Source organism: Molothrus ater, chromosome 4, assembly GCF_012460135.2.
Source record: "Molothrus ater isolate BHLD 08-10-18 breed brown headed cowbird chromosome 4, BPBGC_Mater_1.1, whole genome shotgun sequence".
NCBI classification, from domain to species: domain Eukaryota; kingdom Metazoa; phylum Chordata; class Aves; order Passeriformes; family Icteridae; genus Molothrus; species Molothrus ater.
The window spans coordinates 30,158,949-30,183,305 of record NC_050481.2 but is presented as its reverse complement, the minus strand read 5'-3'; the positions used below and the strand labels follow the sequence as shown (position 1 = coordinate 30,183,305).

The 24,357-nt window shown below is 37.0% G+C and overlaps 1 protein-coding gene across 1 annotated transcript in view; it reads left to right on the top strand.

Annotated features, from left to right (window-relative positions):
• The window catches only part of DCHS2 (dachsous cadherin-related 2), a 104,766-nt gene that overhangs the window by 75,803 nt on the left and 4,606 nt on the right, over positions 1–24,357 (top strand). Inside the window, exons 10-19 of the mRNA XM_054514721.1 lie at positions 64–303; positions 4,265–4,399; positions 4,645–4,854; positions 6,083–6,940; positions 11,671–11,778; positions 14,572–14,783; positions 16,266–16,417; positions 19,228–19,358; positions 20,842–21,128; positions 23,796–23,934. Coding sequence (XP_054370696.1) covers positions 64–303; positions 4,265–4,399; positions 4,645–4,854; positions 6,083–6,940; positions 11,671–11,778; positions 14,572–14,783; positions 16,266–16,417; positions 19,228–19,358; positions 20,842–21,128; positions 23,796–23,934 — 2,472 coding nt within the window. The remainder of the gene's footprint in view (positions 1–63; positions 304–4,264; positions 4,400–4,644; positions 4,855–6,082; positions 6,941–11,670; positions 11,779–14,571; positions 14,784–16,265; positions 16,418–19,227; positions 19,359–20,841; positions 21,129–23,795; positions 23,935–24,357) is intronic.

The window sequence follows — 24,357 nt, the reverse complement described above, 5'->3', positions numbered from 1 at the left end:
GAACAGCTAGGATCCTAACCTGGAGCAGGATACTTTTTTAAAACCTTTTCTTCTTTAAACTAGGACTCTTAACTACAGCCCAGTTTCTAGACCGTGAGGTTCAGGAGCGCTACAGTTTGACAGTCATGGCTCTTGATGATGGCAGCCCAGCTCTCTCTGCCACACAAGTTCTAACCATCATTGTTCTTGATGTGAATGATGAGGCCCCGGGATTCCTGAAGCAACTTTATGAGACTGCAGTTCCTGAAAACCGAGATCCAGGGGAGTTTGTCATAAGAGTGGAGGCTGTGGACCAAGATGCAGGTAATTTGTGTCCTTCTGCTTGTAATTTACTTGTGGACCATAGTAGACTAATCCAATCTTGATGCCTTGTGTGTACAGCTGCTGTGCCATTCCCAAGGTAATGTATGTCTTTTGAGTTTCCAAATGTGAGTTTTGGTTCAGACTCTCAATCTTCATTAGAGCTTGGAGCTATTCTGACTTGCACTTTGGGGTAGCTTCAGCTCTGATGATTATATTAAATGTAAAATGTGTTCTTGTGTGACACAGCATATTGTAGGTTTCACATGAAGAAAGACAACGTTCTCTGGTTATAAATCAGCGAACAATATTCAACTCAAAGTCAATATCTGAACATTTTGTCCCTCTTAATCAAAGCATTTTGGATAGTTTTAAAGCAGTTAGTCTAGAGTCCTGGTTTTGTAACAGAGCCTGCAAATGTGCGCTTATCTTTTCTGACCAGAGAGGGGCACTGTCATCCAAGATTTTCATGCTGGTTGAGCTGTGAAGGGATAGTGGAAACTGCCCCGGGTTTTAAAGAGGCTTTTTACATGCTAAAGAGTGTTAATGCATTTCAAAAATACATTTCAAAAATACACAGAATGGAGAAATAAGATGTGTGGATGGTTCATCTCCTCAGTGAATCACATGTAAGGACTAAACCTGAGAGTCTGCTAAGCAACAAAAAATTCCCTCCAGTTCTTCAACTACATGCTCTTTTGAACTGTCTAAAATGCATAGCATATGATGTTACAGTTAGTCCGTGTGCTGGAGCACTTATACAAGGTCTATGTGATAAATAATAAAATCTGGAAAGAGAGTTAAATATTACAATACTGCCATCTTTGGCCCAAAGGTAGTCTCAGCTCTGTGAATGGCTTAATTTTTACTGTAGGTTCACTTTCTGTACTTTCTTTAGAATTGTGTCAGATTGTGCTATCTTAAAAACAGATAATGGAACTTTTTAGCAAAATAAACTTATGTATTCAGTAAGATTGGTAATTTTAATGTAGAACACTTATTGATTACAAAAGGCTGATGTGGGCTCAGTAGAGGTATTATATAAAAAAGACATTTCCCCACAAGTCTGTAAAGTATTTAGAAATTGGGAAATGTGTAGGTATCCCTGCCTGTTATGATCTCCAAAACAGCTGAGCTGTACTGCAGTCTGCCTCTGTAGCTCACTTTTCCAAATATTTTCTTTTTTTTGTGGATCACAAAAAAGATGATACTTGAAGAAAGGTTTGGAAGATAAAGGAGACAACTGAGAATTTGCTTGAATTCTTCTCCCTCCTTTTCCATCCCTTATATTTTTTTCACATCTTGTGGGAAATACAGCAGAAAGGAACTTTCCAGAGCAGTTAGTGGGAGGGAGTCAGGGTGGCTTGGCAGTGTGGAAAGGAAGGGCATTCCACACTGGGTGGCACAGTGTGTGCCTGCCTGTGCAGACACTTTGGGCTGGAGCACTGTTGTGGCTGATGGTTCCTTCCTGCTAGTTTTTTGAAGTACATTTTCCAGTAACCACAGTCCTTCTGTTGGGTCTTTTTCTTACATTTGCATGATTTGGCCCCATGTCGTGGGTGTGTCATACTATTGTTTCAAATTAATATTGAAGTGATGTTCCTAATGTAAGAAAATTTGATTTATATACGTGTCATATAAATATAATGCTACTCACTTTTCTTACATTTTTGGAACACAGTTTTGGAATAAAATGACTCCTGTCATGGTGTCCTTTTTTTGTTTTTCCATCTTCTTTTTTTTTTTCATACTCTTTGAATTGCAGTTCACATCCCATTAATATTTGCATAGTCTCAGTGGAGGACTTTATCCCATCACACTTTTTTGTTCTCTTTGTATGTTCCCTGAGTGACCACTGGGAGGAACCAGTCATTCTCAACTTTTTGTTTTATTTTCCTTTCTTCTTCATTCTCTGTGACTGAAAGGGGGTCTTTTTTTTGGGAAATCACAAGTAAAGCTTCTGACTTTGGAATGGTTTTCTTCACATGAATATCCCTGAAAACTTTTGTTTAGCTACCTCTTTCCTGTACATTACAACACCTGCACTTACTGCATCTCTATGTTGCCTGACTTTGGGAGCCTTTAGGGATCCCTCCATGCCCTCATCCCTACCCAGCTGACATCTGACAGCTCAACATCAGCAAATGCAAGTGTAAAAGATGATAACATTTGAAAATATGCATGTTGGAAAAATACACATGGCAAAGCGAAGATATCAGCAGCACATTTAAGATAGGTCAGGGTTTTTTCTTGAGGTAGGTCTTTGCAGAAGACTGAACTAGCAAACCAAACTAGCATTTGGCAAGGTCTCCTTTTAATCTGATGTGCACCTCTGTGGTTCAATAGTTATTGTCTAGAGCCTTAGGAAAAAAATCTTAAAAGGTTAATAGGAACCATTGACTTTGAGTTATGAGACAGGGCTTACTGCCATCCGTTAGACATTATTGTAAAGCCCTATAAAGATGAAACTTGAATCTGGATTTGGGGCAGGGGGGACATTTTTTATTTCAGTTTGTAATTTTAGCTCCCAAAGTGTGACCAGTGCTACTGAATAATTAGCCAGCAGGTTGGATTGAGTGCAAATGTGCTAGCTGTTGTGCTGTGGTGTATGCATGTGTAGAGTCAGCACGCTCCTCTCCTGGGCAGGGTGTGCAGCTTTTTCCTGATGCTACTTTACACTCCTAGCAGTTGGATATGGGAAAGGAGTCAGTAAATATTTGGTAAATAAATGTAATTAAGAAGTCACATATCTGTGTTTTTTAAGGGTTGAAAGTTTTAACTTCAGCATTGTGTGAACAGTCAACTTGGATGGCATCCATGTTTTTTCAGCCCTGGTTGTGAATAGTGTCCATTGTGGAACCTGCTGGAGAAGGAACTGGGTTGAAGCAGCTCAATTGCAGGAGTCAAGAAGCTAATATTATCAGACCTGCAGCTTTGTGTCTCTGTTTTTTCATTTGTAGCAATATTGATGATAAAGGATAGATAAAGGCAAGTAGAACTGTGAATAGCTTTTAAAATTTAGTTGAATGTTATCTGATATGGGTAGATCAGATAAATATATGTTAGTAACCTGAGACTTTGAAGACATTCACCTTGACTGTCCTCACTGATGTGATTTTTCTCCCTTCTTCTGTAAAGCTGAAAGGATTTCTGTAAGTCATTTTTCCTCCTGCTGTGTATTGTATACATCCCTCCCTTGACTTAGTTTGGGTGCGAATGCATTCACGGTAGTAATTCTCTTAATCAAATTTCAGTAGCACTGTCAACCACTTAACAAAGCTATTCAAAGGCAAATGAAGTCGAGTATGTTACAACCTGTAGACTCTGTTTCTTCTCTCACATTGTATTTCTCCATCAACTCCAGTGCAGATTGTCTTGTGCTTGACTGCAGCAGATGAGAACAGGCAGGTAGTGTTTTGAAATTACTAGAAGTGTCATGTAATTTTTCAGGCATACCAACTGTCCCTGCCTTACTCAAGGACTAATTCTGGGTGGGAAAAACACAGAATGGTTGACTGGAATGTAAGAAAATGAAAAAAAAAAAAAAAAAAAAGGGTACAATAGTCAAATCCTTCAGTTATAATGTAGGATTAAACTAATTTAAGGCAATAATATAGGTGTGATGGAGATGACATTATACTTTCCTTGGGAGGATATTGAAACAAGAAGAAATATGAAAGGAATTATCTTACAACCATAATAGGTAAGAATGTTGAGTCTCATTTCCTGTTCAACTAAGGTGGGCAACTTTGAAAGAAAGGTTTCTAAAACCTTTAAAAGTTTTAACCTATTCCCTAGAGTAAGATGGGAAGGCTAATATCCCTGCACTACTGGTAGGTCTGATCAGGAACTGTATAGAATTGTCATTCAGAAGAATCTGGAGGGGAAAGAAAGAGACAAATAAGTACACCTGAATGTGAGGAGAGTTGCCATGGTTTACTAAGACTTCTATTCTGTTTTAAAGGGCTGAATTCCTTGCTTCAGTATGAAATCTTACCAGGAGCTGGTTATGAGAAATTCAAAATGAACTCGGACAGTGGAGAGCTCGTAACAGCTGCATCACTGGACAGGGAAACCCAGGAGGTTTTCAGTATTAAAGGTAGCAGTGTGAATTATCTGTGAATGCCTCTAGAGTGGGAAGTGAGAATGAGTGAGGTGTTACTATCAGCATTATTTTTTTTCATGTGTTCTGAAGTCAATGCATGTGGTAAGATTTTCCAGTACAGAAGAGCATATGCTTTTTGCATAGTACAGATAACTCTCTTACTCTGATATTATTAAAGAACATCTATTGTTGCAACCACAACCACTGAATGAAAATTGCTTTCTTTTTATTGATCTTAGTTTTGGTTCGGGACAGTGGAACTCCGTCGCTGTCAAGCACAGTGACAGTAATCTGCACAGTGCTGGATGAAAATGATCACTCTCCCACATTTCTTCTTCCTCCTTCTGAGATATTTATTCCAGAGAACCAACAGCTTTCTGTTGTTTACATTATCCAGGCTGTAGATATGGATGCTGGCAATAATGGAGCTCTAAGATACAAAATAACTGGTAAGTTATATTCCATCATTTTGTTAGTATGAATCAGGGAAATATTTAAATAGCAGCATCCAAGTTTTAGGCTAGTCTTGACTTTACCAGGCCTCCTGAGCTCCCATGCTTCTTTTCAGTGGAAAAGAAAAGAGATCTTTCACCCTTTTGTCAGCACTAATAAGCACTTCCCAGGCATACTTTCATTCTGCGTTCTGGATTTGAAATAGTGCAGAACACTGAAACAAAAAAACCACCAAATGCTAGAACAAGGCATTAATCATGAAGGCATAATTTTTGTCCTTTTTGTTATAGTTGTAGAAGTCTGAATGTAAATATTCCCTTGAAAATGTACCCAAGAATTAATTGAAATTTATTTATGTAATGCTATTTATTAAATTTTATTTTGTGAGTGCTTCTTTCACCCAGCAATTAATAATGTCATACTTGGCTTCCATCTTGCCAAACTCTCCCTGTGTCCCCTATGCCAATGTAAGCTCCACAGCTGTTCAAAGCCTCCTGTAGTATCTTTGGACAAGTACAAGTTTGCTGTGCTTACTTTGGTTTGTGGCTCTCAGCAATAGCTCAAATGTAGGCAGAGAGCTACTGTGGTAAAAACCAACACATTTTTCTTTGAAGAAACAGTTATGAATTCCTTTTTTTTCTTGGTTTTAATGTTGTGATCTCTATGACATTTAATTTAGTTACCTTTGGTCTTTCTGCATGTTATAAAGTATGTAAGCCATTCACTGTTACTCAAAATGCTGACTTTTCAATTGACTGCTTCATATTTATTCTCAGTGCTCCCAAATCATGACCTTGCCCAACTCTTGAGTTCCAAGAGATAGGTATGTAGAACAGAACTAGGAGCAAGCAATTACAATTGTCAGCAATGCTTTTTGGATTTGTGGAATTTGTAACTAAGGTTGGGAAGAGGTCACTTCATGGAGTAGCCTAGATGCATGAGCTTTTATAAGGTAGGCTATTTTGGGAAAAAAAGATATGCATCTGGCCAAAAGGCCAGTCTAAATTGTTATGACATTCTGCATTTGCTATCATTGCCACTCACTGATTTAAATTAAATACAGGTTTTAATTTGTATGAGAAATATAATATGTGAAAGGTACATGAGCACACCAGCTGTATGAGCAATTGGACCTTGTTACTGCAATTAGTATAAAGCATTCACAAGGGGTTCTTTTTTAAAAGTAGTTGTTTGTGATCATTTCATTTTTCATGTGTTTGAAAGGTGGAAATGTTGGAGAATACTTCACACTAAATAACACGTCAGGCAAGCTGCTGGTCACTCGTAGCTTAGACAGAGAAGACATCAGCAATTTCACTCTTGTAATTGAGTGCCATGACCTAGGCAGTCCCTTGAGAAGCTCCACTGCACAGCTCCATCTAGCAGTCTTGGATGAAAATGATCACAGCCCGTTGTTTGCGAAGACCCAGTATCAAATCTCAGTGACAGAAGACCTGGAGGAAGGCTCAGCCATCCTGGACCTCTCTGCTTCTGATGAAGACGCTGGCCTGAATGGTGAAGTTATGTACTCCCTTATTGATGACACCTATGGAGCATTTGCCATCAATAGTGTCACAGGATCCATTGTTACTACAAAGGCACTGGACAGGGAGACCAAGTCCCAGTACACTTTTAGGGCTGTGGCAAGTGACTGTAGCACCCATTTTCCGAGGAGCACCACTGTCAGTGTTGTGGTGCATGTTAATGATGTCAATGACAACGATCCTGGTTTTTTGCAGAATCCTATCAGGGTCTTTGTGCCTGCTGAAACTGCTGTGAATGAGACAGTAGCCACTGTGAGAGCAGAGGACGTGGATCTGGGATCAAATGGAGCTGTTGTTTTTAATTTGATGATGGCAGAAACTGTATTTCAGGTCGATGTGAAGACAGGTGACATCATTCTTCGGGAGCCCTTGGCTTCCAAGGACTTCAGTACCCTGCTGCTAGTGACAGCTTCAGATCAAGGCATCACACCTCGAACAGCCACAGCTGTGGTCATTATCTTTACAGAAGAGCAAGAGGAGGTGATCTCATTCAGCCACAGCCTGTACGAAGCAAGTGTGCCTGAGAACAGTGCAGCAGGTGGGCATGAAATCCCTCTTCTTGTAGTCGCCAATTTCCCCTCTTTTTGGAATTGAAATTGTAATGAATAGTATAGGGAAACCTTTTTTTTATGTGCAGCAGCAGGGAAAAGTTAATGTGGATGTAGCCAATACCTGTTTGCCCCTTTCAAATGCACCAGCATGAAAAAGATGCAATGGAGGAGGCATTGTCTAACCATCAGTGGGTTCATTCATATAGCAAAATTGCTTTAATGATGGGTGGACGGCATTTACTTGTTGTTTTGCTGGGCAGTGCACGCAAGCTCAGATGAGTTGAGTGTTGGAAACTAGTTGCACCCTGACATTTCTTGTTTTCACAAAACCCTTCACAAACTGTAGTAGCTTTCATAAATACCTTACTGAAGTTTTAGACTTTGCAGAAGAAGGAGAAAGGGGAGTAGGATGGGGTAGAGAAGGTCGGAGGCTATTGGTACATGGTCACTTGGTGCATGCTTCTACCGTGTCTCTCTAGGTAGAGACTGCACAATGGAATGCCACCTACAGACCAACCAGCTTCAGTCCCAAGGTACTTACAGATTTATTTGGATTTGTTCTGGATATTGATGAGAATTACTGCGCTACTTTTTATCATTCAAAGAACATTAACAGTTATCCCTCCAACCAATTAGATGTGGTATCTTCTCCTGCAACAGGGATTGGTTCTGTCCTGATGAGGGGCAGAAAGGAATGGCTTTTGTGTATTTCTGTCCACAAATCTCACTATTTAATTGGCCAGATGTATTTAAAGATCTGACTTGCACTATATTCTCAATTAAAACAGCCCATGAGATTCACCTTGAACAAGTAATTTCTCTTTTATAATTCAAACTTCCCTCAGTAAAACAAAAGCAGCATTCCCTTATATCCTAAGGGTTTTGTGAGACTAGTGGATTACTAGATCTTAAGTAACAGCCTGTATATTGGATTATGAATCAGTAAATAACAATATGTTAGTAATTTTGGAAAACTAATCAATATTCTTGGATGATTGCAAACAGAAGAGAGACTGAAGGGTGAAGATGGCTGTTGCAGTAATTACTGCTGTGGTTATTCAGCCATTCCTTCCTCTGTGCTTGTTTGGGACTACAAGCCAAATTTTTTAATTGTTACATTTAACGAAAGAAAATAAAGATCAGAGCTTTATGGCAATAGATAAACTGCTCTGATCCTAGATCTTTTAAGTGTAGATGTGTTCCTGGATCAGGCTAAAAAGCCAGCCTGAAATCACCGAAATGCCCCAAGGAACTGTGGTGTCAGAATGCCATTGTGTTCTCCCATTCAATCTATAGAAATGTAATTAAGATTCAATTTAAGTTGTTTTGATTAAAGGAAATTTAGCAAAGCTTCAGGGTAAACAGGTGGCTTTGATCACAAAATGTTAGTTTGTGTTTAATAATACTTCTATTTGCTAAGAAGATCAAATTCTTCTAAGAATATAAGAGATTTTACCAAATACTAGTATACTGCTTGTCTCTGTTTATACTATTTTCCTTTTTTCATAAGCATAAATAAATATCAAATATTTTACATTTCAGTGGGGAAGAAAAGCATGATTGTAATTAAAACTCTCATAGAAGTTAGCTTATAGGATAGATGTGATCCTGGGACCCCGACAAATGTGAATGGTACCAGTGTATTTAGTCCAGGGAAGATTTACATTACATACTGATTATTTGTAGAACTGGTATTAATAAATGTGGCTTCTCTTCATAATTTTATTTCTGCCTTAACTGATGGAGGGGAAAAACGCTACGTTTATTTTAAAAAGAATAAAAAATGTGAATAAAATAAACAACAAAAAACCAAAGCCAAGGGTCCTTAGTTTTAATTTAGTCTAAACCCATCAAATGTGCAAGTGCCTCAGGAACTGGTCCTTGTGGTCATATTTTCTTTAAGTGTTTAACTTCCAAGTTTAATGACCTTTAGAAAACCCTACTTTTCTAATTTTTTTTGTTTAATATTGAATATTTAATGTCTTTAAATACTATAAACTGTTCTACAGCAGGCACTTAGAAGCTAATCAATAAATAATCACGTGACTGTGCTCTTCAGAGAGTAAAAAACCTTTATTATTTACCCAACTTTTAATTGAATGGTTGTTTGCATAACACTTGGAGACAGATTCACCAGTAAAACTTCTTGACTCCTCTATTTTCTTTTTCCATTAGATATCAAATATGTATCCCCTCATTCTTTAAGTCAAAGAATCACAGAATGGGTGAGGTTGGGTTAGGGTTAGGGACCAAAAGGGTCATCTGGTGCCACCTCCCTGCTCAAGCAGGGTTATCACAGAGCACATGGATTGTGTCAAGATGGTTCTTGAATCATTATCTCTGTGCTCAGCTTTTCATTTCACGGCAATTTAGAGGTCTGAAGAAATAATGACAAGGATGAACATAGGTTAGATGGCAGAGGACAGTGATAAGAGCCTACTAATGAGGACTGAAGAAAGAAGAAAGTGCTACAGTGATACAGCAGCTCTGTGTGGTGCTGGTGTTAGGACATATATATTAAAAAAGCCCCATATATATAAAACATATATGCCCTAACAAAGAATTCAGCAAGTGTTTTGGAGCTGATTTGACCAGGTAGGCAAATGCTGTTCACTCTGCCGTGTTTTGGGTTTGAGTCTGCAGGCTTAATGGTGGGATCTAGGCTGTATAAAACAGTTTGAGATACTTCCATATCCAGTCAGACTGTATGTGAACAAAAACATTAAAAAACCCTGAAAAAAATCCTGGATTTACATATTTTACATCACTCTTCATGTCTTTCAATTTTTTTTACTAATTCAGAGGTCAATTGCCTACTATTTCAAGCCAATCTGACAGCTTTTGCTTTGAACCTGATCTCCCTGCTGCCTTGCTCTATCTTCAGTGTTGAATGTGTTTTGCAGACAGAAAGCTCCCTTTCACTGATTTTTCTCTGTTAAGAGTTACATGATGTGACCTCTGCTTGAGGCAATGTCTGAACTGGGTGTGATTGGAATGGCAAGTTCCAGCAGATGGACGTTTTCTATTGCTCTTTATCTGTGTAGGGCCTGTTTATGTCACAGCTGACCTCCCACTTTGGTCATATTTTTTTGACAATGAACTGTAAAAATTCACTGTTGGGAGGAATTGTTTTCTGTGAAGGGTATCAGAACAAGAGATTTGTACTCTGCTAAAAAGAAGTTGTAAACAATTCTATCTGCATGAAAAATGTGGAGCTTAAAGATTAGGATAGGAGGACTCAGACAAAGAGTTTATTAACCTAACCTCTGAAAAACAAGGATACAAGTAGAAATGCTGCTGCTTCCTTTATTTCTGATAGTATTTCTTCTTAAACACACAAGCAAACAAAAAGATGCAGAGTGTGTTAAAAGATAAAGAGGGATATTCTTCAGACCTTGGGGTTTTTTATCTCTAACTCTGCTGTGAGGATGGTGTGAATGATTGTCCTTGCAGCTTTCTGTAGTAAACCAGAGTTGCTTGGCAATGAAAATTCAACCTACAGGCCCTTATTTTAGTTCCTAAAAAACTCTAGGTCAGCATTCATATATCTCTCTTTACATATTGAACAGATAGATGTTGATTCCAGAGCTTTTCTAGTAAATACCTTACAAGTATATTGACAAGTTCAGAAAATCATATGTCAAAATTGGCATACTTTTTCTTTTGGCAGACAGATTTTGCGAGCATATAGTAAACCCTTAATAGAAAAATTCTGGTTTCTAAAACATAATATGTAACTGCTGAAATAAAAAAAGGTATCAGATTGTTGTAATAGCAAGGTGTCCTCTCATTTTTTACACTAAAGTCTTTTCTTGTGGCATCCAGGACACTGACTATGACCTTTGTGATATAATAAAATAACTAGTTGCCTCTAATGCTGTTTGAAAGAGCTCATGTTGCCTCATTCCATCATAGCTGCATGGAAACAATTACAATTTAATTAAATAGTTAAAAGCATTAAAATCAATGGCCATATATGCTAGAGAATTTTTTAAATCACTTGCAAATAATAATTATTTGGAGGTTGTGATAATGCCTTTTGAATTTACTATATTTTTGTTAAAAGTGATGGTTCTGAGCAAGATAATTTACTGAGTTCCACATTTTCCCTTTTTTTTTATTCCAAACAGGATTTCTAATTCATGTCTCCTGCATTCTATGTTAAATTATTGGTCTTTTCATGGAATTTGGATTATCTGTGAATTGACACATAGCTACGCACATAGTTTCATCTTTTCTTTCTCTTTATCAAAAGGTGGCTAATTAAAATTCTGAAGGATATTTAATTTAAGGTACTGTTCAAAAAACCAAATTGAATCCTGATAAATGGAGAAAAAAAATTAACTCTTTCTTGTCATTTGTGGGTGACATGATGCACCAAAAACCAAAAAAAATTAGATATGACTTCAGGTAAGAGAGAAGTCCAATGATTCCTGTGAGTTTGCAATTAGGAAAAGTTAAATCTCAAAATTTTATTTAGGCAGGTAAAGTTGTTATCAGATGTGTAATTTACTGAAGAAGGAGGTATAGACAGTGCTTTGTCTATGAATTTGTAATACAGGAAAAATAATGGAGAATTATTCTTATTGTCTACTAAACTAATGAATGAACACCTAACCTAGTACAGAGTTGTGTTTCTGCTATTTATATCAGTGCTATAAAATTAGAACAAAACCTTCTAGGTTAACACGATGAAAATGTCTTATTGCTTTTGTAGGTACATCACTTCTAAGAGTAGAAGCCTATGAACACAAATTTACAGGAGAAGACATAAAATATAGCATCTTCAATGACCAGGAAATATTCTCCATACACCCTGTTACAGGTACATTTTATTATTTTTTTCAAGTGTCTGTGTGTATTTTGGAGCATTAGCAAGTTCCTACCACAAGAACAAGGGCTAGATATCTTAAGAGTACTCGTAGTAGTAATTCTGTAACAATGAGCAGGTCATTAGTAAATCCAGGCACTGTCATAAACTTGAGGTAAAGAGAAATTGAGCACCAGTATACCTGTTTAAAACACTCAGTTCTGATTTACTACTGATCACCAGGTGTTGGGAGTTGATAAACTACTGCTTTGTGATTCAAGCTGAGATTCCAACTTCTTTCTCATCATACAGTTTCTCAAAAACTCAATAAAGAAAATCCTTCAAAACACTTCTAAAGTAGAAGCATTAGACTCTTGTTGATTTTAATGCTCTTTGTTTCAGGCAAACATCAACACATTTTAAAGTCAAGCCTGTTTATTTTTTTTGTGATTGTAGTTGTGTTCTTCAGCAGTTCTGCTTTCACCTACTCTTTTGTCAGGAATTCCAGGTACAGGAGGGTGAGGTTTCCCCATGTACATTTACATTTTCTCCTCTAAGGTGCCTAAGAGAGCACAGCTACCCTGGTTACCTCTCAGCTCCCAAACATCTGCAATATGTTTGCCTTCTCAATAGCTGCAGTCTCTCTTTTTGGGATGGCATATAGACAGTATAAGCAGTTTTCCTCAGAAACGGTGTAAATACTTGTACCCTTAATAAATAGCTTTATCCCTGAGTTTTTGAAGACTTTAGTTCTGATTATCATGATGTCTCCAGGCAACAAATGGCATACCACTAGAATAATTTTTTTAGATGAGGGGTGCCTGAAGTGCATACTTTTGATTTTCAAGTCCTTCTTATTTCACTGAAATAAAACTAGAGAGATTGGCCTTAAAGAACATCTTAGACCCAGACAGGTTTTTTACGGAGGAAGTGAATCTTTTCCAATATCACCTCAAAAAAAAAAGAAATGGTATTTTCAAATGGTATTTACTCTTTTTTTATCAAGCTAGGCTGAAAAATGGTTACGTGATGCTTTGAAGGGTCTCATAAGCACTGTCTTCACCAACAGGAGTGGAATTTCTATAGCAGTGAATGTCAGAAGCCTTCTTTTGAGACATCTGATCCATTGTGGTTTCTTCTGTTTCCTTTCCTCTGAAGCCTCTCTTGTGTTTCTTAGAAAAAATTAATTGAAGTTCAACCTTTAAGGACTTTTGAAGAGCAGTGCTTACATTAGCATAATTTCAAAGCCAGTAATTCTCTACCCCTTGCTTCTACAGCAGAAGTATTTTGAGCCGTACCAAAATTTTGCCCTGTCTGTAATTCATCTTCTGAACAGCCAAAGGTCTGCTCTACTTGCCTTTTCTAGCACTGATGTTAATTAACCACACTTTGGAGAAGACTCTATACCATTTTCAAATTTTTTATTATGATGTAGAATTGTAGAAAGAGTGGAGATGACTCAAAGACATGAACTAGTCTGTCCCTCCAATGCAGGAGGGGAATCAATTGCGCCAAAATATGACAGAAATTTGTACTGTCCTTAAAAACCATCAGGGACAGTGATTCTGCAAACCCTCTCAAAAGTCTGCAAAAGTCTTGGCAATTGGAAAGTTTTTATTCATATTTATCTGAATGTTTGCTGAAATGTTTTAAACTTATTACTTCTTAATCAATAAGGGTAGACATAAGACAAAGGCAACCCCCCTCTTATTTGCATATTTGAAGATTGTTACCCTGTTTTTTCTTCAAGTGCACTTCTGAAGATGAGCAACTCTGGTTCTTTCACATGTTTCTCCTAGGTGGTGTACCTCAAACGTGATTATTTGTTTCAGTCTTCACTAGAGCCTTTCAGTTTGCTCTCTGTCATCTGGAAATGTATTTCTTCTACCACTGTCTGTTTTCTTATCTCTGTAAACAGAATGTGATATTTTAAAGTGTTGTGCTGAAAATAAAACACCTTCAAAATCTTTATGTTCAAGATGCAGGTCCATAAACAATAGTTAATGTTTGCTTATCCTAGAAAATAAAAAATAAAAAGCACTAGTTTGGGGAGCCACAGTTGATACATTCTTATGATAGCCCAAGTTTGGGATAACAAGATTCATGACATCATTACTGAAAAGTCCATGCAAAACTGCATTTGAATTCTAACTAAAATTAATATACAAATCGAGTATGTTTTATGCTTAGATGTAATGGAGAATTATGAGTATGTTCCTAGAACATTGAAACAATGTCTATAGATTTCCAAGGACATGTCATGTTTAATGTGGAGGTGGCCAGTTGTGCTTGTCATCTCAATAAGTCTCATTCTTTGTTTATTTTTGATGGAGTAAAAGCTCAGGGGAAGGAGGCTCACTGCCTCAGAAGGAGTGAGTGTTTTGCCTGTGTGTCAATCAGATATAGAAATTGCTACAGCTGTTGCCTGGTGTGGATTTTGGTGGAGGAGAAGATGTAGCCACTGTCAGATGAAGGACAAGAGTCTCTCCTGACATGGCTGTCTCACTGTCGTGTCCTGAGGAGGAAACATCATGCAGACATTTTGTCTCTATTCTTCTGCTAACAAATTGGCTTAGTTTTTGGAAATTGCCAGTGTAGTGGTGGTTGGTGAAAACTTAGCTATCCAAGATTTATTCAGTACCTAGCATGTTGGGGTGATAGTAGGTAGAAAAAGAACGCAATGGCAAGCTTGCTGGAATTCTGTCATGTGACCATGACCATGTATGTTTGGACATAACTGCATTTATACCTGTTTTTTCTGAATGAGTATGTCACATCTTGAGATTTTTTTTTCTTATAATAAACCAGGCACAATCACAGTAAAAGAGCCAAAGTACCTTGATTATGAAGATAAACGTAAAATACATCTTACAGTTGTGGCTGAAAATAGCTTCAGTTCAGTGTTCTGCGGAGTGACAGTTTTGATTCAAGATGTGAATGACAATATACCTAAATTTGAGCAAAGCTATTACAGAACATCAATATGGGAAGGCCAGAGTCCTAAAACAGATATCATACAGGTAAGTGAAAGTATATCTTCCCAAGCACAGTGCTGTAGTTCAAAAGAAGTTTGGCTGATCTGTTAATCACTACAATCCTGTTAGCTCTGTCTTGGACCATTCTGTCTTAAAAACTGTGAGTAAGGCTCTTGGTGTTGCTACTAGTCTGCTTGGATATCTAAAATATTACATGATTCTTTCTTCTAGACCATATTGCAGATCCGATAATTCATGCAGGTCTGTTGAGCTGAAAGAGAATTCTCTATCTTCTGGGCAACTGTGCACCTGGAATTTAAATTCTCTTTTAAAAAAAATTCTGTTTCTATCTTCAAGCAATTGAAAAATACCATTCAAATCTGGGGTTCTGGTTACAATATAGGCTGGGTCTTGGATTAATGCCTCTACTGAAAGGACTATAGCAATAAAAAGAATACTTTCTACTCATCAGACTAGTAGAGTTGAACCCAAGTGTTCAATTTAAAATCTGCTGCCTAAAGAGCAGCTTGTCTTAATTTAAATGTGCAAACACTTCTTCCTCTGAATGGGTCCATTCTCCCAAAATGTTTCCAGCTGGCTGTGTTAGAGCAAAAGAAGACATCAGTTGGACTAGAAGAACATATAATTTCCTCAGTACGTGTTCTTGCATTGCAAGTCAGGTCACGGTGAGGGTCATGTTAGGTACTAAAGATATTCCCTCTCTAGAGAATAAATAAATGAAAAGCTACAAATGCCTCCAGGGCAAAGTGATTAGAAACTGATGGACATTCTATTTAGAGAAACATATGTCCAGGAATGGAGAAAAATCAAAAGGCAGTCAAGCCAGATGTGTAATCAAAATTTTATGACAGAATACATTCTATTATGTTTCCTTTATTCAATCTGACTGGTTGCCTCTGCTGTGTTTTGGGTCCCAGACTCATTATAATGCTTGTTCAGCAACAAAAAAATACAAAGATGACTCTTCAAAGAGTAAGAGGACTCTTTGAGAAACCTGTTCACTGCTGCTGAATGTTCCTTATTCTGTTGGCAAATCTTTACAGAGTGCCTCTGCCCTTTTTACATTTTCTGGTTGGTATTTTTAAGAGGTAATTATTAAACTATCCCATGAAATCTCTGAAAACATAGTAGTTTAATTATTTTATCCTTTGTCTGTTTGTATAGCAGCAATACTTTAAAGGCCAGTCCTGTACCACTGAGAAAGTGCATTTTTATGTGCTCAAAAAGGACAGCATTCTAATAGCAACCTAACAGTAAGATGATTGCATTCAGCCCTAATGCTTTATGTAGCTGAATTTCAAATTATTCATTCATGTGCAGCCCATGCAGGTCATGAGCAGATTTTGTGACCTTACACAACACTCAAGCTGGGGACAAAGATGATTTATTTAAATACGTGCAGTAGAAAGGAAAGTAATCAGAAATATCTGACTGTAGTATAAGGGTTTTCCTTCTGGAATCATGTTCTACTGTTTTTAATTAAGCCTCAGCTTTGCTCACAAACAGGTATTTGCAACTGACCTTGACAGTGGGCTGAATGGAGAAACTGAATACTCAATTGTATCTGGTAATGAAAATGCGACATTTCTAATTGATTCAGCACGAGGAATTCTAGCAACTAATACAGGCCTAGATTATGAAAATGCTTCATCTTACAGGTTTGTATTTAAGGTTCCCATAAAATGTATTCTTTTTGTCTTGTCTAACTTGAGAATATTAATGTTACATATTTCATAGTTTCCTGTTGGTATCCATTACCCACAGAACCTGGGTGCAAGCCAGACAGCACTGAGAACAGCTCTAAAGCTGCCCATTTGTACTATAGGTTCTTGTGTAGTTACCACATTTAGAGAAAGAAATATACTATAGTTTAATCAATGACAACACTTATTGATATAAGTGTGGTTATTCACTATAGGAACAGTGACAGTTCCTGGATTTTAGTTTATTAATAACTGTACAGCCATTCCCTCTCTGGAAATGTACTTTATAAAGACACAGTGAAAACACTTAAATCAAATCCAAGAAACAGGGATATGTTCTCATTTTTATTTGGTAAAGAGTTCAAAGTTTGTACTCAATAATGTGATAAAGACTATTTTTAAACTGTTTCTATCTATAACCTGTCTTGCACTAAGTATTAATTTTTTCCAGTTTTTCTGAAACTCTGAATAAATATGGACAAGTGGACATGACAATTTTCCTTTATGGGTCATGCCATCGTTGGAATTAGAAAGCAAATAAATAATGCCTTGAAGAGAAAATATTACTATGAAGATTCATTAATGGACCCATTTTAAGTATTGCAGTCTCCACAAAAAGTAGTATTTCTGTGTATATGTCAATAGAAATTACTTTTTTTTTTCCATCTGGTATCAGTTAAAATATTTGTCCATTTTCCTGTCCTGTGGGACCTCAAAGTTTTAAACTTCCAATAAGAATTCTTATGAATGAGAATAACTTGTAGAAAACCACATCCAAGAATATTGATAGAGTATGTGGGGGTTTTTTTTAGTATCAGGCTGATTTGATAATATCCCCAAAATACTTTGTTTTAACTTAATACACAGGACACTTAATTAGGAGGATTTTTTTCAGTTTTTCACTGAATCAAATACATCAATTCTGATTTTCAAAAACTTAAAAAATACATTTTATTTGTAACGAATACTTTAAAAGAACACCTAGAATAAGTCCTTCAAAGGAAGGATGTTTACTGATGGTGAAATGTTCAACATGGGATCATAATAATCCTCATATCTCATTTTAAATGCGAGCCTGATTTATTTCCATATCTATGTTAAAATTCTAGACTTTCAGTTTGACAGTTTGTTCAGGGAATCTGTGGCTTCATATTCCTTCTCTCTAAAACAAGTTATTAATCTGGACATTGTTAGGTGAAAAGTGAATAGCAAAAGAAGCTTTCACAAGTATTTCCTGTTTGATGTCAAAATGTTACTGTTGTTTTTTTCCAATTTGCAAGGAGTTGTTTATATATCTGAATGGAACATTTTCATCCCCAGAAGTTCTAAGTCCCTTACAACAGGGTTTATAATGAAAGTGTTGACAGAACCTTAATTTTAATGCCTTGGCTAAAATGTTTTTATGAGAGGCTTTTTTTCCTGAAACCTTAGAAAGTGATTATTTTTACTAAAATATTTCCATATGTATACCTTCCCAATTTTCATTCTAGAAAAAATACACTTTCTATATGGAATTATGCATGGTCACTGATTGAATACTAGCCTGCAATTTAAGTTATCTTCTATTTGATCAGAAACCACAAGGATACCCAGAGTAGTGGTGGTGTGGTCAAGGAATAGAAATGCTCTAAGCCACAGCTTGAGTTACAGCCTTGGCATTCCATATTGTCAAGTGAACATTTAGGAAGTAAAATATCTATTTGACACTTTTTAACTCTTACTTAGAAGAAAGATGGAGAAAGAAGATCTTTGGGGAGGCAAAAAAAAAGTGTGGTGCAACATGAAAACAGTTGTTAGTACATATAACACTTAATTGAGATGCTCAGCTTTGACCTGTATATCCTTTAGCCTAACTCACTGTTTTCTTTTTTTCCTTTTTCTTTGTAAGATCACCTGTTGAGTTAGATTTAATTTTGAATTTGTTTCTGGAATATCCTCCACTGGGAAGTGGTAAAGTCTTCCAAATAATCTCAGTTTACATTTGCTTTTTATTGTTCAGAAGCTGCTTCCCATAAAGAGTAAACATTTTATACATGTTTATCATGTTGCTGCTCACCATTTTCTTTGCTTCATTTTTTGTGGAAAGGTTGTTTACAGAATTTACAACCCATCCTTATGCAGATGTGAAATGGAAGTTTAAAGTCAAAACTCTTCTATCTGACAGCATGATTCTGATCTCACTAAAATCAGTGGGAACTTTGCCATTGTCAAATGGTGCACATATTCAGGGTTTTCACTTTATCACTTGCCTTTATAATGTAACTGAAGGGCTACTCTGTGTCTGCAGGAATTCTGGCTGAATACCATTTTGGATGTTTTTGTATTTTCCAATTTCCACATCCCTTTTGTCCCTTTATAAACAATGAAGAGAGTCAAGTTGTTGCAAATGATAATTTAGTACTAATTAGTATTTAGTACTGCTCTGAATTACCAGTGGAAGAACTGTGTCTTATATGAAAGAGTTGTTCAACCACTTACATTTGGTATGAAACTGGATTAAATGAGTACAGACACACACTTCCTTTTCTTTGTATGATTTTGCTATTCTTTTGCCATGTAGAATCTCCTGGACATTTTTCCTGCAAAACCAAAACGTAAAATGATGCACATTCAACCTTACAGAAAGAAAGATGGAATTTAGGAGTTGCAATGAGGAACAGAAATGGCTATTTTTTTGGGTTTAAAACTTCCCCTGCTTATAATATTGGTGCATAATTCAGTGATTTCTGATCAAAAGTGACAATTAGTACCTCCTTTAATTGTAGGTTGGTTGTACAAGCTGCTGATAAAGGAAACCCCAGACTGTCTGCTACAACTATTGTGAGGATACAAGTGTTAGATGTTAATGACAACGCTCCAGTTGTCCAACCACTAGGTGAAGCGGAGGTCCCAGAAAGTAAGTGTTAAAGTACAGCTACGTTTCCTTCCTAATTCCTAAGGCTAGGAATTCTCAGATAATTATTTAGTGCTTTTGGTGATTTGTGTAACCAAACAACTGCAGTAAAGATTATAATGGGTAGTATTAAAGCTGAAATATCAAAGCAAATTTTGATCTGCTTTTATTCTCAGCGTCATTATTTTTAATCTTAATTGTGGATAGTTTGGAATAAAACCATAGGCTATTTAAAAGGAGGGAAAATCCGCAGAAATGCAACATTAATCTGTTCATTTTCAGTATTGTACTCTTCATATGTCTTTTGATTTCTGCTCTTCTCCAATAAAAATGTTTGGTTTTAAAACCAGCATTGCTAGAAATGAGACATTTTGAACTTCACTGTGATGAAAGAAATACTTCCTATAAGTTTGAATGTAGTGTTACACAAGCTCTATAGCTAAGTGCAGTTGATGATCATTAAGAGAAGATTCAAGACCTCCTGAGTTCTCAACCTAGCATGCATTCTGTGTGTTGTGTGACATAAGCTCAACATCTGCACAGCTTGAGTACTGGGCCTGTAATTTTCAAATACAGGCATCTTACATGTGAATGCATTAAGATACACATCAGAAAAATTATAAACACCAGTACTTCTCTTAACAAAAGATAACAAGTTTGTCTTTTCTGATAGATTTTAGTCTTTCCTAAGTTTACCTGCCACTGGTTATGACAAGTACAGAATCCATAGATGCACAGCAGCTATAAACTACAGGTTACTTAATATTTTGTATTCCATTTAAGAACTCGCTTTACGACATGGCACAGTATTTTTGAGGCCTCATGCCCAAGGCATGTAAATGAGAAATGATTTCACTTCTGTTAGTTCCAGGCTTTGTGAAATGATCACTAATAGGTTCAATTTGCAATCTCTGGTACTGTCAAATTGGCCCATGACAAAAGCTGTCTGTATCCAGTTTCTCAGTCTTGTAGGATTATACCTTGATCTCTTCATATTTTTGTGCCATGTAGGTCTGTCTGAAGGCCTTGTTTCTCTCTAGTGGCCTTCTCTTCATTTGGAAAAGCTCCAGAATTGCATTTGCTGGTTCTACACAGATCAGCATCTCTAATACCTCAGTTAAATATTCTTGTGGCATTGTTCAGTAAATACATTCTGAATTACATTCAGTCACATAAATGCTTGTGGAAAACCATGTAAGTTCCTGCTGCTGGTGAAGAAACTGTTATGACTACACTGGATCTGGGAAAGTCTTAAGAAAATCCAAATTAAAATTGGGATACAGAACATACCTTTGAAGAAATATTCTACTGTTTCCATAGCTTTTCTGGATATTGTGATCATTGTAATACACAAAGTTTGAATACACCAAAAGCTATACAGAAAGATTAAATGCATCCAAGATCCAATATTACAAAATAGGCAAAATCTTCAGAAATTGTAACATTATCTTTTAACTCTGACTTATTCTCAAAATTATTGTTTCAGATGCCCTGCCTGGTTTTATAGTGACTCAAGTGTCAGCAAGTGATGCAGACTCCAGGCCAGCACTTCAGTTTGGTTTTATTTATGATAAGAGTCCTGAAATGAAATTTGCCATCGATCAGCATACTGGTGTCATCATAGTGGTGGAACCATTAGATTTTGAAGAAACTGCTGTGTATACGCTGCATATCATAGTTTCAGATTCTGTGCATCAAACAGAAGCAGAACTGACCATCCTTGTTTTGGACATCAATGATAACCCTCCAGTGTTTACTCAAGATTTTTATCAGGTGGGAACATGGCAAATGAACCATCAGCATGTGGTATCTTTCCATATAGGATGATAAATAGTAGGAGTGCTTGTTCATATTTGTCTTTGAATGCATGTGAGCACTGAGAGTAAAGGTCTCTGCAAACTATTACTGAGCAAAAACAGAGCAGAGCTCTTTTAGGGACCTCCAGCCCCTTCCTAAGAATTCTGCTAAAAGGACTGAGGAAACTGCTCACTTTCAATGTTTGTGGTTTCTGTCTTCAGAAGGCAATTGGTGTGAATGTGAGCTCATCAACCATGCATTCATAGTTACTGGATACAATCCAATCCAGTTTGGGGAGCAGGGTCCAGTGTTCAGAACTTCTTTCTTCTGAGAGAATGCTAAACAATTTGGTACCTTTATACTGGCCCACTTACTATGGCATGAATTTCTTCATTTTCAGTTACACAGCTCCACAGGTGTAGTGATTGCCTTTATGGTAGATGATGCCTTTAAAGTTTGCAATGTGTAATGCTGCCTTATGGCTATGGCACTCACCTAGGGAGTGAAGGATATGAGTTTTGACCTCCCCAACATCCCTTGAGACTGAGGAGGGTACAGAGCTCTGCTTTTGGACTCCTGGACAAGCATTTGAACTGGTACTGTTGTAGAAGTGAGGTTGTCCAACAGTGAAAGCAAATCTTTTTGTGACTATGGACAACTGTGGGCCATAAAGAAAAGTGGAGATTAAAGAAAGTGGAGCATATATAAAATAGAATCATTGAGTTGTAGAATAGTTTGGGATGCATGGCATCTACAAACATTATCTAGTCCAAGTGCCTGACTGCTTCAGGGCTGACCAAAAGCTAAAGCATGCTGTTAAGGGCATTGGCCAAAAGCCTCTTAAACAAGGCATTGACCACCTCTTGAGGAAACCTGTTCCTGTGCTTGACCACCCTCTATTTAAAGAAATGTTTCAGCCTCAGGAAGAGGAGGCTCAGTTTTACCAATCTGTTTAAATACTAGCGGGGGCAAGTAAAGATGGGCAAACCAAAGTCTTCTCTGTTGAAGGACAGGAGGCAGTGGGCACAAATGGACACACAAGAAGTTCTGTTTAAACATCGGGAAACTTTTTTCTTTTTTTTCCTTCAAACTCTAACAGTGACTATGCATTGGCACAGGTTGTCCACAGAGGTTGGGGCATCTCTCTCTCTGGAGATATTCAAAACTCAGCAGTATGTAGTCGTGGGCACCCTGTTTTAGGTGACCCTACTCTGACCAAGGATTGCACCTTGCAGGTACCCAACAACCCCAGCCATTCTGGAACTGAGCTGTTTGACTTGGTGCTTCTTGTGTGTGGTAGATGTCCTCAGAGCCAAAAATATGAGGCACCACAGAAGACTTGGTTTTAATAATGCTCCATTTGTAAGTCTCAGACAGTTTGAGTAAAGAAATAAGTCTAAACATTTGGTCTAGTAAAGAATTTTCTACCTCTGAGCATTTGCAGGCACAGTAGTTTAGTCACTTCGATACCTCTGTGACAAATTGTAGACACCTGTGAAACTTTTGGGTGCCTGAGTGGGCAGAATTTGTGTAAATTTTCCACTAAAAATTATAAATCCACATTCTGGAAAAAATGCATTATTAATACTCAAGTGATTTTTAGACCTTTATTTTCCTCAATCCTCATATGTGTCTGATTTTGGAGAGTAGTTTAGGCAAGCAATTGCTTGTGCAAGTGCCAGAACTTTTTTTTTTTTTTGTAGATTGGAGCAGACATTGTAGGGAGCATTATTAATTGATTCAAAACAGTGTAGCTTTATTTACTATTTTAATGTAAACTGCTGAGCTTCTCTCTCCACAGTCCTGATATTTTGATGTGTTGCTTGGCAAGTAAGATACACTGCTTCTTTTTTGGTTGATGATATGTGTAATTCCCTATTCATCATCCTGTATTTTTACCCTTTTATTATTCCTTCAAATGTTTTCATATTTATGTTCCTCATATATAGCTTAATATATGTATGTGGTTATTATATACATATAATCTCTCTGTTTAAATTACTTAAACTAACACTTCAAGTTATGACAGAGGTAGCTGCTATAGCATACTGTTCATTTGAAATTTGATTTATAAGGTGGAAGGAAACTTTGGTCACAAAAGTGCTGTATGAAACTTAAAACAATGAACATTCTTAAAAAGGGAATGGATTTTCTTGGTTTCCTAGAAGAAAAAAAAGGAAGCATTTTGAAAAGTCAAATTCTAGGAATAATCCAGTGGTGATTAACTGGACTAGTGCTGGAGTTTTTGGGGTGCACATATTGGCTTTTTTAGCATTCAGTCATATACTGCAGACTGTATTCCATGTATGGAAATGAGGGGGGTTTTGAAAGCAAAGGGAAAAGCTTTTAGTTGCAGTCCATAAGTGTACTCTTGAAAAAAGTGATTAATCTATTTTCTGAACTTGCTGTCATAATGAACAGATGGATTTTACTACTGTTAAAGCTTACTATGAATTTTGGCCATATTGAAGGCATAGTTTTCAATATCTCAAGTCTTTCTGGTTTTGTCCCAGAAGAAAATGGGTAGGTAAAACTTCTTCCAAAGCTGGGAATTGTGTGGGTTTTACTGATAAGAACAAATAAAGGCAATTTTTTTTGCATCTAAAATGTTTTTTTAAGCTCTATTTTTGGTTTATATGTCAGGTGAACTTGCCAGAGCTCATTTCTATGGATGCCACTGTTCTGACACTCTCTGCCATAGACAGGGATTCTGAACATAATGGAATGATTTCCTACAAAATCCTCTCTTCCTGTGAGGGATTTTCCATTGATCACAAGAATGGTGAGTCTGCATGGTTTATTATTTCAGCTTTTTAAGTATAAATCAAAGAGTCCTATTGCTTTCTCACCTGTTGCCAGTGATTACTTGAGTTCTGGAAATTTGTGGAGGCCAAAGTCCACTGTGTTTAATGTTAAATCTGCCATTATCAGTGGGGAACTATCGCATCAAAGACTGGAGTTCTCAGTTTGTACCTAGACCATGCATATTTTTTCTGGTCTAAGTGCAGAATGTGTATTTGATACTGCATCATTGAGGGGAGGTCTTGCCTTCACAGCATCGCTATGAGTTCTTAGCATCATTGAATAGTTTGGACATGATCTTTAATGGTCATCTAGTTCAACCCCCCTGCAATGAGCAGAGACCTCTTCAGATAGGTCAGGTTGCTCAGTGTCCTGTCCAACCTGACCTTGATTGTTTCTGGGG